Source organism: Phyllobates terribilis, unplaced genomic scaffold, assembly GCF_046119375.1.
Source record: "Phyllobates terribilis strain yellow unplaced genomic scaffold, ASM4611937v1 Scaffold_1__5_contigs__length_1240528914, whole genome shotgun sequence".
NCBI lineage: Eukaryota > Metazoa > Chordata > Amphibia > Anura > Dendrobatidae > Phyllobates > Phyllobates terribilis.
In genome coordinates, this window is record NW_027362761.1 from 851,227,092 (window position 1) to 851,239,339 (window position 12,248).

The 12,248-nt window shown below is 41.5% G+C and overlaps 1 protein-coding gene across 2 annotated transcripts in view; it reads right to left on the reverse strand.

Moving 5' to 3' along the window:
• LOC141153517 (tetraspanin-5) overlaps positions 1–12,248 on the reverse strand; it is a 215,835-nt gene that overhangs the window by 30,690 nt on the left and 172,897 nt on the right. For both annotated transcript variants that reach the window (XM_073638404.1, XM_073638397.1), the window contains exon 3: positions 3,476–3,622. In XM_073638404.1, the coding sequence (XP_073494505.1) occupies positions 3,476–3,622 (147 nt within the window). The remainder of the gene's footprint in view (positions 1–3,475; positions 3,623–12,248) is intronic.

Genomic DNA, 12,248 nt, shown 5'->3' on the forward strand with positions numbered 1-12,248 from the left:
TCTTCGGCATCAGGAGGACGTTTTCCGTCCCAAGGTCTGACTGGGTCCCGGCTTCCACTATGTTAACCCAGTGTGCTGTCAGCGAGATGTAGCGCCCCTGCCCACAAGCACTTGTCCACGTGTCTGTGGTTAGGTGGACTTTCTCAGTAACTGCGCTGTTGAGGGCACAGCTAATGTTGTGGGACACGTGCTTGTGTAATGGGGGGACGGCACACCGGGAGAAATAGTGGCGGCTGGGGACCGAGTACCGAGGGACGGTCGCTGCCATCAGGTTTCAGAAAGCTTCCGTCTCCACAAGCCTAAAAGGCAACATTTCGAACTCAAGCATTCGCGAAATGTGTGAATTTAGTAGTGTGGCCTGTGGGGCATTAGCTGCGTATTTGCGCTTGCGTTCCAAGGACTGGGGTAGGGACAACTGAACGCTGCACTGGGACAAGGACGTGTATGTGCTTGCTGATGGTGCTAGTTCAATGACAGGTGCAGGGCGGGAGGCATCTTGGTATGCGCCATGGACAGGGGATTGGCGTGCATGCACAACAGCGGAACAAGCAGTGGTGTCACCCGCAGACACTGTTGCTGGACCCTGGAGTTCGGCCCACTTAGTCGGGTGCTTTGCTGCCATGTACCTGATCATACTGGTGGTGGTCAGGCTGTTAGTTTTGCTACCCCTGCTGATGCTGGCCTGGCAGGTGGTGCAAATGGCCTTTTTGGGGTTATCGGCAGAGTCTTTAAAAAACAACCAGACTCGGGAAGACCTAACAGTTGTACTGGCAACTTCCTTTGTGTAGATGTTACAGGGAACGGTTGCCCGCCTTCTGTCTGTGGCCACCACACTGCTTGTTCTTGCTTGTTGTGGTGCTACACCTCCCTTCCCCTGTGTGCTGCTGTCCTCGCTCTGCATGTCACCTTGCCAGGTTGGGTCAGTGACTTCATCATCCACCACCTCATCTTCCACTTTCGCACGCTGGTCCTCCTCCTGACTTTCTGGCAATTGTGTCTCATCATCATCCACCTCTTGTGACAGTTTCCAACCGTCACCTTCGTGTGACTGTGGCTGCTCAAATATTTGGGCATCGCTACATGCGATCTCCTCTTGCCTCGCTTCAAGTGGACTGGGCGAGAGGCTCAAATCTATAAATGGAAAAGTGAACAGCTCTTTGGAGTGTCCAAGTGTGGGATCAGTTGTCTTCGGGCACTCGGCATCGTGGGAGGAAGGAAGATCAGGGTGAGGAATATGCAATCCAGACTCACGGTTACTGAGACTTGACCGTGTGGAAGACAGGGTGGTGGTGGTGGTGGCTAAGTGACTGGAAGCAATATCTGCTATCCAACCAATAACCTTTTCACACTGCTCTGTGTTCAATAGTGGTGTTCTGCGGTCCCCTATTAATTGGGACAGGAAGGTCGAGCGAGAAGATGTGGGTGTTTGTTGTGGCACAATTTCAGCTTGCCCACGGCCTCGGCCTCGTCCTCTGCATGCAACATCATCACCATCATGTCCACTTCCCCATCCCTTGCCATGCGACTTGCCCATTTTAAATGGAGGACAATATTTTCCACGTTCACTACAAATGGCTGGATTTGAACCCCAGTGATATGTGAGCCGGGAGATGGAAAACCACAGTTTTAAATAGCTGGCCTGTAGGTTACTATTTTTCACGGCAACCTCATGTCAATAACTTCACTGACACACTGCAACAAAATTTAAATGGAGGCCAATATTTTCCACGTTCACTACAAATTCCTGGATTTTTATCGCTGTAATATGGAAAGAATCTGGCTGTATTCTGCTGTGACAACAAGCAAATGGAGTTGAAAAACGGTGTTCTCTGGATTGTTTTTTAACCAAATAATCAGGATTAAGATAAAAAAAATAATTATCCCTGGCCCCTGATACCTGGGGCTATTTGTAGAAATATCTGCAGCAGACAGAACTGGAATGGAGCCTCTTGAGCTGTATTATACACTGCAGTCTGCCACATACACTGTCTGCCTGCCTAATTCCTGCTATCACCACTAATTATATGCAGCTGTTTTAGTCATCAGGAGGACTGTTAGTTCAAATGGATATTATAGATATATGTTGTGGAATACCTATGGTAACTTTAAACAAACAAATCTCTCCCTACTCTCCCTGATTCCGGGGTAGACTGTGACGAGCATTTTTTTTTTTTCAAGTCTACAGCCTTAAAATTCTCTCAACTTTTTTCATCCATTCAAAGGAATGGGGGAAAAAAACTCAAGTAAAAACGCATCAAAAAGCCTGCAAAACACAGCTATGTTCCACTGTATACATATATTAGGCTGAAATCCATAAGCTGTTTGTAACCATTGGTTCATGTGGTTCTGTGAAAAGAAGGTCCTTGTATCGCAGCATGTTTTTTACAGTCTTTCCTGGCCAAACTAGTGCTTAAAGGGGTGGTCCAAAACTAATATTAATAATATTTAATTAAGTAATTATTAATGAATTAATATTTAAATGTTATTCCTAAATGTTAATCTATTTATTGTAATAATCAAATCTCTTTTCTAATATACTTACATATAAAATTCTCTATCCTACCCTCACTATGCTATCTAACTGCTTTATTTTTTTTCTACTTCCCTTCTGAGGATGCTTTATTTGAGAACCCCCAGTGCATGCTAGGATACTCAAAGGTGACGTCATCTGCGGTCACTGCCACAGCCTCTGTCCTCACTCTGAAACAAAGCATCATCAGTGAGGTCCATCTACTTAGCATATGTCGGTTGTAAATTCCAACGTATGCTCAATAGGAGAGCCCTGCTCACTGTGTGGTAGTATTTTCAATGTATAGTGACAGTGCGCTCCCTTGTCCGGTATGAAGTGATGAGCAGGCAAGAGAGTGCACTGTCAGTGCGCATTGTAAAGAGAGAAAATGGCCAGCAGAGAACAGCCCTATCCCCCATGCACACAGACAGTCAAATTAATAGTATGCATGAAAATAAGAAACTTTGCAATATATCTTATCAGAGAAATCTGCTTCTTTCTCCATCAGGACTGATCATTCACTTTCAAAATTCTCAATTCACAGATAAAAACTGTCTTCAGTCAACATAGATTTTACCATTGCTGAGATAGGAAATGACAGTTTGTGCTCAAACTATCTCAGTAATGGTAAAATCTGTCTTCGCGGAATACAGATTTTACCCATAAATTGAGATTGAAAGATCAATCCAGGAGGAGAAAGAAGTGTATTTCTCTAATAAGATATACAGTATTGCAAACGTTTTTCTTTATGAAATATGTAGAGATATCAAGTTTTAGCATTGCATTTTTTTATATGCAAACCCTAGAACACTACTGACAAGTAAGGAACTCTCAAGTGAACTTTTTGCCAGTGAAGAAAAGTTTTGTACCGCTGAGATTATTTTTAGCTGAAATCACACCCCACGAACCCAAAAATGTACCCGTCTACTAAAATGGTTCAATCGAATTATTGAAAAATATACTTACAAATTTTAGAAGGAAAGTGTTTTCCCGGAGCGCTCCAATGCAACCAGCAAACCCCAAGATAAACATCACTCCTCCCACTACCAGGAAGAGCCAAACAGGATCAAACCCGCCAAGGTCAGTGATGGAGGAGATGTTGGAGAGCACACCCTGCAGAGTAAAAGACAAAGAGAAGACCCTTTAATGATATTTGCTTATACCAGAATCTTACAAAAAAAGTCATAGGGCGCAAAAAAAGCAAGCATATGTTTTCAAAATGTAGAATTCACTGGAAGCATAGGTAAAATTTAAAGTTATATTTCCAACCTATACTGTTATGTCATATTGGTGGGACCCCACCATTCCAAAGAATGAAAGGACTGATGCCCCAGTGCTCCTGTCCACCTGCTGTGCAGGGAACTGCAACACTCACAGCTGTGTAGAGATAAACTGCCATCATTTCTAATCTCTGAAATAAAAACATTGTAAGGTTATGGACACATCCGCAGACATTTTTTTTCTTTAGGTACATCAGTCTCCCCAGATCAAAGTAAAAAAGTCTGTTCTGACTTTCTATAGGGGTGTCTTTTCCATTGAATGATTCTGCCTTCTTTTGATTGGGCAATGTCATACAGGAGAAAAAGTAAACTCCCCCAGAGAAAAATCTTTCTTAACGCCCCTTTTGTTGAAGGGCAAATAAGCATATTAGACACCCTAAATTTTAAGAGCCAATATCTCTGCAATAGAGACAAAAAATAAAAAAAGGAAAGCTATGTTTTATTCAGCTCTTCAGCTTTGATAGAGAAGGAATGAGTTTGGTAAAGTAGGCATGTTTAGAAAGGTGACAGACAAAGGTATAGGTTTTAAGCACAAGTGTGTCGTGGATAATGTCTGCTGATAGATGCCATTTTCTCCACACGTTAGGAACACCTAGACCATCACAGAAAATGTGTTTGCGGAATGTGCCAGACTTTCTATCGTTTGTCTTTGGTATAGGGGGCACTGTTTCATCCAGAGTACTTTTGAAAGTCTTACTTAACTTTAAAGCCTTGTTCTAAAATAAAATAATTTGAAGGATTTGAAGGAAAGAAAACACTCCTTATAATCCTGTTTCTGCACAGACAATTGGTCCAACAGTCATTTTGGATATCAATGAGTGGTGGATAGTAAATGCTGAGTGTGTAAGCTGTTAAGATCCATGTCTTTCACTCACACCTCATTACTTCCCTGCAGTCTAAATTCAGAAAAGTGCAGTCAGCCAAAACTATATTCACCATTTAATGTTTTTTAAAAAAAGAAGTCTGCAGTTCTGACAGTTCCATAAATACTTAAACGCATGAAGTAGAAAGTGAGGAGGAAAATATTTTTAGCTTAGAATTGTGTTAGCTTACATGAGAGCCTTGTGAAGAGAAGCAAAGCTCAGTCTATGCAGAATGAAAAAAGAAAAACAAGAGAAAAAAACGAATGTCTAAAAATGAAAAATAATGCAATATGTGGTCAGTCTAATATAAATGCAACCATCCCTGAACTTAAACTATCCAGAGTATAAGACTATTGTACTAATCAAGTTTTATGTACCAGTAGAAAATCATTGTTTAGCATAGTTTATCTTTTTTTTTTATTACATTTATTTTTAAAGAGAGCTTGTCACTTTCTCCAAAAAATGGATTTAAATAATTTGTAAAAATCCCTGAGCTCTTCTGATTCTGCATTTTTTTTCTGTTTTACACAATATCACTTCTTTGCAGAGATATTCACATTTGTCGCTTTTGGATCGCAGTATGTGAAATCTCTGCTTGCAATGCAACTTGGCGTTTCCTCACAGTTTCTCTGGGGGTGTGTGCTTTCATCTCACTCTTCCAGACGCTGCCAATCACAGCCAGGAAGCGTTTGGGACTCTAGACTGCTAGATCAGCTGCCTAGCTGTGATTGCCAGAATTTGGCAAGGAGGGATGAAAGCACATGCCCCAGTGGAAGATTGAGAAGAAGTGTCCAGAGTTGGAATGCAAAGCAGAGATTTCACATACTGTGCTCCAGAAGAAACAAATGTGAATTTATCTGCAATGGAGTGATGAAGCGCAAAACAGAGAAGAGTGGCAGAATAGAAAACATAGGAACAGGGAAACAGGCAGAGGTAGAAAACGAAAGAGAAGAGAGGGGGGGAGAATGATGCCCTATAGAATTGACTAAATTGTGAGAAATTCAACAGATGCTTTAAAGACTAAAAGTTTGTGAAGATGGGCTTGTCGATCACATAAGAGTGCTGTATTGTTATAGCAGGCAACTCCTGAGCAATTTATTCCTCCATACGGTGAGCATAGGTTATTTCTTGGTACCATCCTGCAGAGATGGAGGGTCAGTGAACTTTCAGTGACGTAGTAAAATGTTTTTACAGCATGTAAAAGATCATGTGTAAATGTTTTTTTTGTAATTGGATTGGGACATGTGTGACTTGCGTTTTGGGGATAGTAGTTTCTGTCACATCATGTATCAAACAAAGGACAGTTTTTAAGGGAGGGACATCTCCATCATATAATTGATACTAATCTGCCAGTTGTTCTTCAGCATAACGCACAACTTAAAGCTCTTCTACCCCAAGAGCTTTAGATAAAATCTGTAACCTATCATGTGTCATTTATAAATTGTTCATTATGTAGCAGTAGGCCTTTGGCAGGAGACCCGGGAGGACCGCTACTGCTGACACAGAGACATAAAAGATTACCAAAGGATTTAGGGTCACAATGTAGTGCCCAGTGTCAGAAAGCTGGGTTTGTGACCAAGGTCATTCCAGCAGGACAATGACCCCAAACATACTTCAAGAAACATCCAGAAATGGATGAAAACAAAGCGCTGGAGAGTTCTGAAGTGATCAGCAATGAGTTTGGATCTAAATCCCACTGAACACCTATAGAGAGATCTTAAAATTGTTGTTGGGAGAAGGCACCCTTCAAATATGAAAGACCTGCAGCAGGTTGCAAAAGAATGGTCAAAAATTCCAGATGAGAGGTGTAAGAAGCTTGTTGATGGTTATAGGAAGCGATTAATTGCAGTTATTTATTCCAAATGGTGGGCAACCAAATATTAAGTTGAGAGTGCAACAATTTTTTCCGGCCCATTTTGGGATTTTGTGTGAAATGGTGCCCAATTTGCCTTTTTTTCTCTGTTTCTTTGTGGTGTTCCAATAGACACAAAGGAAATAAACATGTATATAACAAAGGATGCGCAATTGCAATTGCATTAATTTTCTAGGAGAAATACTTCACTTTCTGGATAAATTTCAAGGGTGCCAACACTTTCAGCCATGACTGTATATATATGACATAATGGTCAAAACTAGCCTTGATTGCAGCCAGTTGAATATGTTTTCTTGACCTGAGCTGTAACACATCCTGCAGCTCACTACTCTATTGGCAAAAAAGTAATAAATAAAAAATCGGTGAAAATTAAAATGGTTTGCAGATCTCTTCATGCAGCATTTAGAGCCCGTTTTATACAGCTGTGAATAAAGATTTAAATATGGAGTTAAAATGCAGGTTTTAAGTGATATTACAGGATTTTTCTATCCCTTTTAATTTAAATTTTTATTTGTCAAAAGCTGATTATTGGTCTTAAATATTAAACTGACTAATACTTACCTCACCAATCCCTTGCACCTCCGATGCCACAGCTTTATGTGTTTCTGTCATTCCCTGTTTCCCAGCCATCGTGTTTAAACATTCATCCACTGCAGTCATCATTAGTGATGAGCGAGCGTGCTCGCTACTGCTCACTACTCGCCCAAGCATCTCACTGTTCGAGATGCTTGGCGAGTACTTCTGGGATGTTCGGGCGGGAGCTTGAGTCCTCGCTCTGTATGTTTGGTGCTGTTTAGACAGCAAATAAACATGCAGGGATTGCCTGCCACTCATTGAAATGCCGCAGCCATGTTGGTTGTGGCATTACAGTGATTGGCTAGCCGCATTGCGTCATCTGGTCTATATCAGACCCGGTGACCTTATGCTCGTCACAGTCTACTCCAGAAACAGGCAGAGTAAGGAGAGGAGCTGCTGAGCTAGGGAGAGAATTGGCAGTTTATTAGTTAGGTATAGGTATTCCACAGCAAATTTTTATACACATCTGAACTAACAGTTCTTCTAAGTACTAATCCAGCTGCAGATATTAATCCTGGTGATAGCAGGAGTTAGGCAGGCAGAGTTTGTGGAGAGTGTATAGAGCAGAATAGGGTCCATTTCACGTTCTGTATGCTGCTGTTACAGATATCCATAGCCCCAGATATCAGGGCTAATATTCTTTTTGCTCTTAATCCTGATTATTTACTTAAAACGCAATATAATACACCATTTTAACTGCTCCATTTGCTTGTTAGCAGAATACAGCAAGATTTGGTTGATTTTATTCGCATTGCTGTACTGTGGAAGCAGAGAAACTTGTCCATCATCAGACGTGATCCGATATTACTGCCGTACTAATTGTGACATTTTGGGGAGCGTGCCAAATATTACACTCCATTTAAAGTCTGTCAGTTGTGTGTTGTTCAACCTATTCAAACTTGGACGCTGACCAATACTATACTACAAGGCCACTGCCGAAAACCGTGGTCATCAGACGTGATCCGATATTACTGCAGTAATAATCGTGACATTTTGGGGAGCGTGCCAAATATTACACTCCATTTAAAGTCTGCCAGTTGTGTGTGGTTCAACCTATTCACCCTTGGTCGCTGACCAATACCATACTACAGGGCCACTGCCTAAAACCGTGGTCATCAGACATGATGCTCTTGGCCTGAGGAGAGGGAGAATGAGGAGGAGGACCAGGAGGAGGTTGAGAAGAGCATGGACAGTCGTCCTCTTGGTCAGGACAGGGAAGTCTTGGCTATTGGCAGTCTGGCACACATGGCTGACTTTATGATTCGCTGCCTTTCTCGTGACCCTCGCATTGTACACATTTTGGCTGACAGTAATTACTGGTTGGTTACACTTCTAGACCCATGCTACAAGGAGAACTTTCTATCTCTCCTTCCCGTGACGGAGAGGTCTGATAAAATGTTGCAGTACCAGACGGCCCTTGTTCAAGAATTATTAAAATTCCCATCTGACAACGCTGGCAACAGAGGTCACAGTTCCTTGGACAAGCAAGGAGTACAAACGAGGGAGACACAAATACGATGAAGCAGAATCAGGAGAACACTGACAAAGGTCTGGGACAGTTTTCTCAGACCCTTCCAGCGTCCAAGCCCTGATGTGCGGGGTACTCTGACAAGGAAGGAAAAGTTTTGGATGCTGAAGGAGTACCTTGCCGACTGTACCAATGTCCTCCGTGATTCCTCTGTGCCTTATAACTATTGGATATCCAAGCTGGACACGCGGCATGAACTGGCTCTCTATGCCTTGGAGGTCCTGGCGTGCCCTGCCGTTAGAGTTTTATCGGAGCGAGTTTTTAGTGCCACCGGGGGTAGTATAATTGATAGGTGCATCCGCCAGTCAACTGAAATGTTGACAGGCTGACTCTTATCAAAATGAACAAGGGCTGGATTGGGCCAGACTTCTCAACACCACCAGATGATAGCAGCGGAACATAAAGTCAAATCCAGTGTTTATTTTTTTTTGGGGGGGGGTCTATTCCCATGCACCTCTTCACACTCAGACATGGGTATACACTTCCTGATTTTGTCTTTTATGTCACCCTCCTTCTCCTTCTCCTCATCCTCCACCACCATATGAACAGGGTTACTATCATGCAACACCCACATCATTTTTTTTAAGGGTGTTTATGAAATTACATTTTTTTAGAGGCCTACCTCTAATATTCTGTATGTTATACAGTATGTTCATGTATACCCTCAATGTTTTTCAGCCCATGCACTTCGTGCATGGGCATTACCATTATAGGAGACCCACTCCTTAATAATGGTAAAAAAAATTTTTAAGGAGGACCTCCTCTATGTTTCTTCAAAGGGGTATTGGAGTGCGTTTATAATGGGAACAACAAAGCATAGCCGGTTGATGGCCCTCTAACAATAGTGAGGGACGACTGCTGGCCCTCTAACAATAGTAAGGGCGGCCTGATGGTCTTGTAAAAATAGGCTTTGTGATGCTCAAAGTCCCTCCTTCATAAATGAAACAGGATGTGTCTGATCATGTCTCACCCACCACATGGCCAGAAAAGGTAGTAAAATGTTAAAATTACATTTACTGGTGAATGTATTTTTCAACATTGAAAGCAATGCAAAAGTGCATCAAAAACTCTACGTGTGAACATAACCAAAAACAAAAATGCTTCTCCACAGCTTGGGCTATTTATTTAGCATTATATACAAGTCATTACCCCGAAAAGAATGTTCCTTAACATTTTTTTCCAGGAAAATCCATTTTGGCTTAATTTTTGTATGTTGTATTAGTCTGTAAAAGTGACGTAATACTCTGACAGCATTGTTCACAGCAGTGACCTGGGAGTTAGATGCTTCTAGGGGTCTTCCCCATGCGGTTCCCATATTATTTGAACACTGTTTCCATCGATTTGGCCAATTTTTAGTCCCCTCCAGACCTCCAGGTGGGATGGGGTGGGGGGCGCCGGAAAAATGCTCGAGTTTCCCATTGACTTACAAGGGGATCGTTGCTCGGGTCGAGCACCCGAGTATTACTATTTGCTCGATCCGAACAATGAGCACCCAAGCATTTTAGTGCTCTCTCATCAATAGTCATCATGCATTCTCTCTCTGCCATAGTAGGTATACTAGCTGGCATTGGCAAGTCCTGCTTCTGCTGACAGTTTCAGCCATGATATTGCACTTTCCATGAAGAGCAGAGGCCACCTACCCTGCTATCCAACAGGTTGAGGACAGGTGACGGAATTGCATATTATCTATGCCGCAGGTTTCTAGAGCGTGTGGGGCTGTTGTTCAGCACTCTTATAAGAAAGAATACAACTTAGTGGTATAAGATTGCTTTAGGTCCAAAATCTGACAGTTGTGCTTTTTTCCGTTATGGTCACTTCTGGTCAGATGGTAGGAGCTCAAGGTTGGATACAGCAAGAACATGGCTCTCGACTTAAATTAGAGTATTATGAGTTACATTATTACTGTATTCAACTAGTAAGCTGGATGTTATTGTATTAATAAAGGACATCTGTTAATATTTTACTTGCCCAGAACAAAAATTCCAGTCTCCAGTTTAAAGCTCGGTTGAATGTTACAGGACCCATTATTTTCTTTTTTTTCTATCAATTTAATATTATAGTAACGGATTCATCCAAGCTCTTTTTCTCCACTAAATGACTTCTTCTCTCTGCACCACTGGACCGGAAAATTTGTATTGCCAGCAGGGATAACTGTTTTGCACATTACAAGAAAAGAGTCCTCTTCAACAATTGAAAATCTGACACTTAAAGGGCATCATCTACACAGGGTGCGCGTGGGAATAAAGCTGTGCAAATAGGTTGTATATTGTATTAAACATGCAGACAGCTATATGCCCTCAGCAGACTGGCATCCATGAATTACTGCCTATAGGGGTTGTTAACCACAAAGCAATAGTATACATACATATTGCAAATGCTTTGCGGTGCAGCTGCGCCTGTAAACCATTACATAGCTGAAACATCCGCTCGAATAGAACTTCTTAGGGCCCAGTCAGACTATGACGCTGCAGTTGGAATCAAAATTATTCAACCCCATTTCAAATTAGGTTCTTTAGCAAAGTTTACAAACTTTCTGCTGTTTGCAGTTTCCAATCCAGACACCAACTTTTGCCATTGTTCCTGAGGAATCTTTGCATATTCCTCAAGCCTAATGGCCTTCAGTTCACTAATATTCCTGGGTTTGCGTACTGCACCACTTTCTTAAAATCTAACCAAAGATTTTCTATAGTACTCAAGTCGAGTGACTGTGTTGAATACTCTAGAATTTTCATGAACTTCTTCTGTACCCAAACCTTGGTAGACCTTGGGTTATACTTGGGACCATTGTCCTATTGGAAGGTCCCATGAAGTCCAATCTTCAGCTTCCTCACAGGAGGCATGATGTTTTCTAATAGGATTTCCTGAAACTTGATTCAATTCATCTTGCCCTCCTCATGCTGCAGGTTTCCAGTGCCTGAGGAACCAAACCAACTCCAAAGTATCACCGAGACCTGTCAGGCTTCAAAGTAGGCATGGTGTTCTTTTCAGCATATATTTAATTCTATTGTTTACTTTCGGGCGGGTGGGGTGGTTACATTACTTAATTAGGTGAAAAAAATGCTTTAAAAGGGTTTTCCCTCCTAGCCTGTAGTATACTCTGTCTTATTTTTTTGTTTCTACTTGCTGTGTCTTGCTGAAAAAATTGTTCAGTATATACACTACCGTTCAAAAGTTTGGGGTCATTTAGAAATTTCATTATTTTTGAAAGAAAAACACATTTTTTTTCAATGAAGCTAACATTAAATGAATCAGAAATACACTCTATACATAGTTAATGTGGTAAATGACTATTCTAGCTGCAAAAGTCTTGTTTTTATTGCAATATCTACATAGGTGTATAGAGGACTATTTCCAATAACCACCACTCCAGTGTTTTAATGGTACATTGTGTTTGCTAACTGTGTAAGAAGGCTAATGGATATTTAGAAAACCTTAGAAAACCCTTGCACAAGTATGTTAGCCCAGCTGAAAACGGTTTGGCTGATTTGAGAAACTATAAAATTGACCTTCCTTTGAGCTAGTTGAGAATCTGGAGCATTACATTTGTTTGTTCTATGAAACTCTCAAAATGGCCAGAAAAAGAGAACTTTCATGTGAAACTCGACAGTCTATTCTTGTT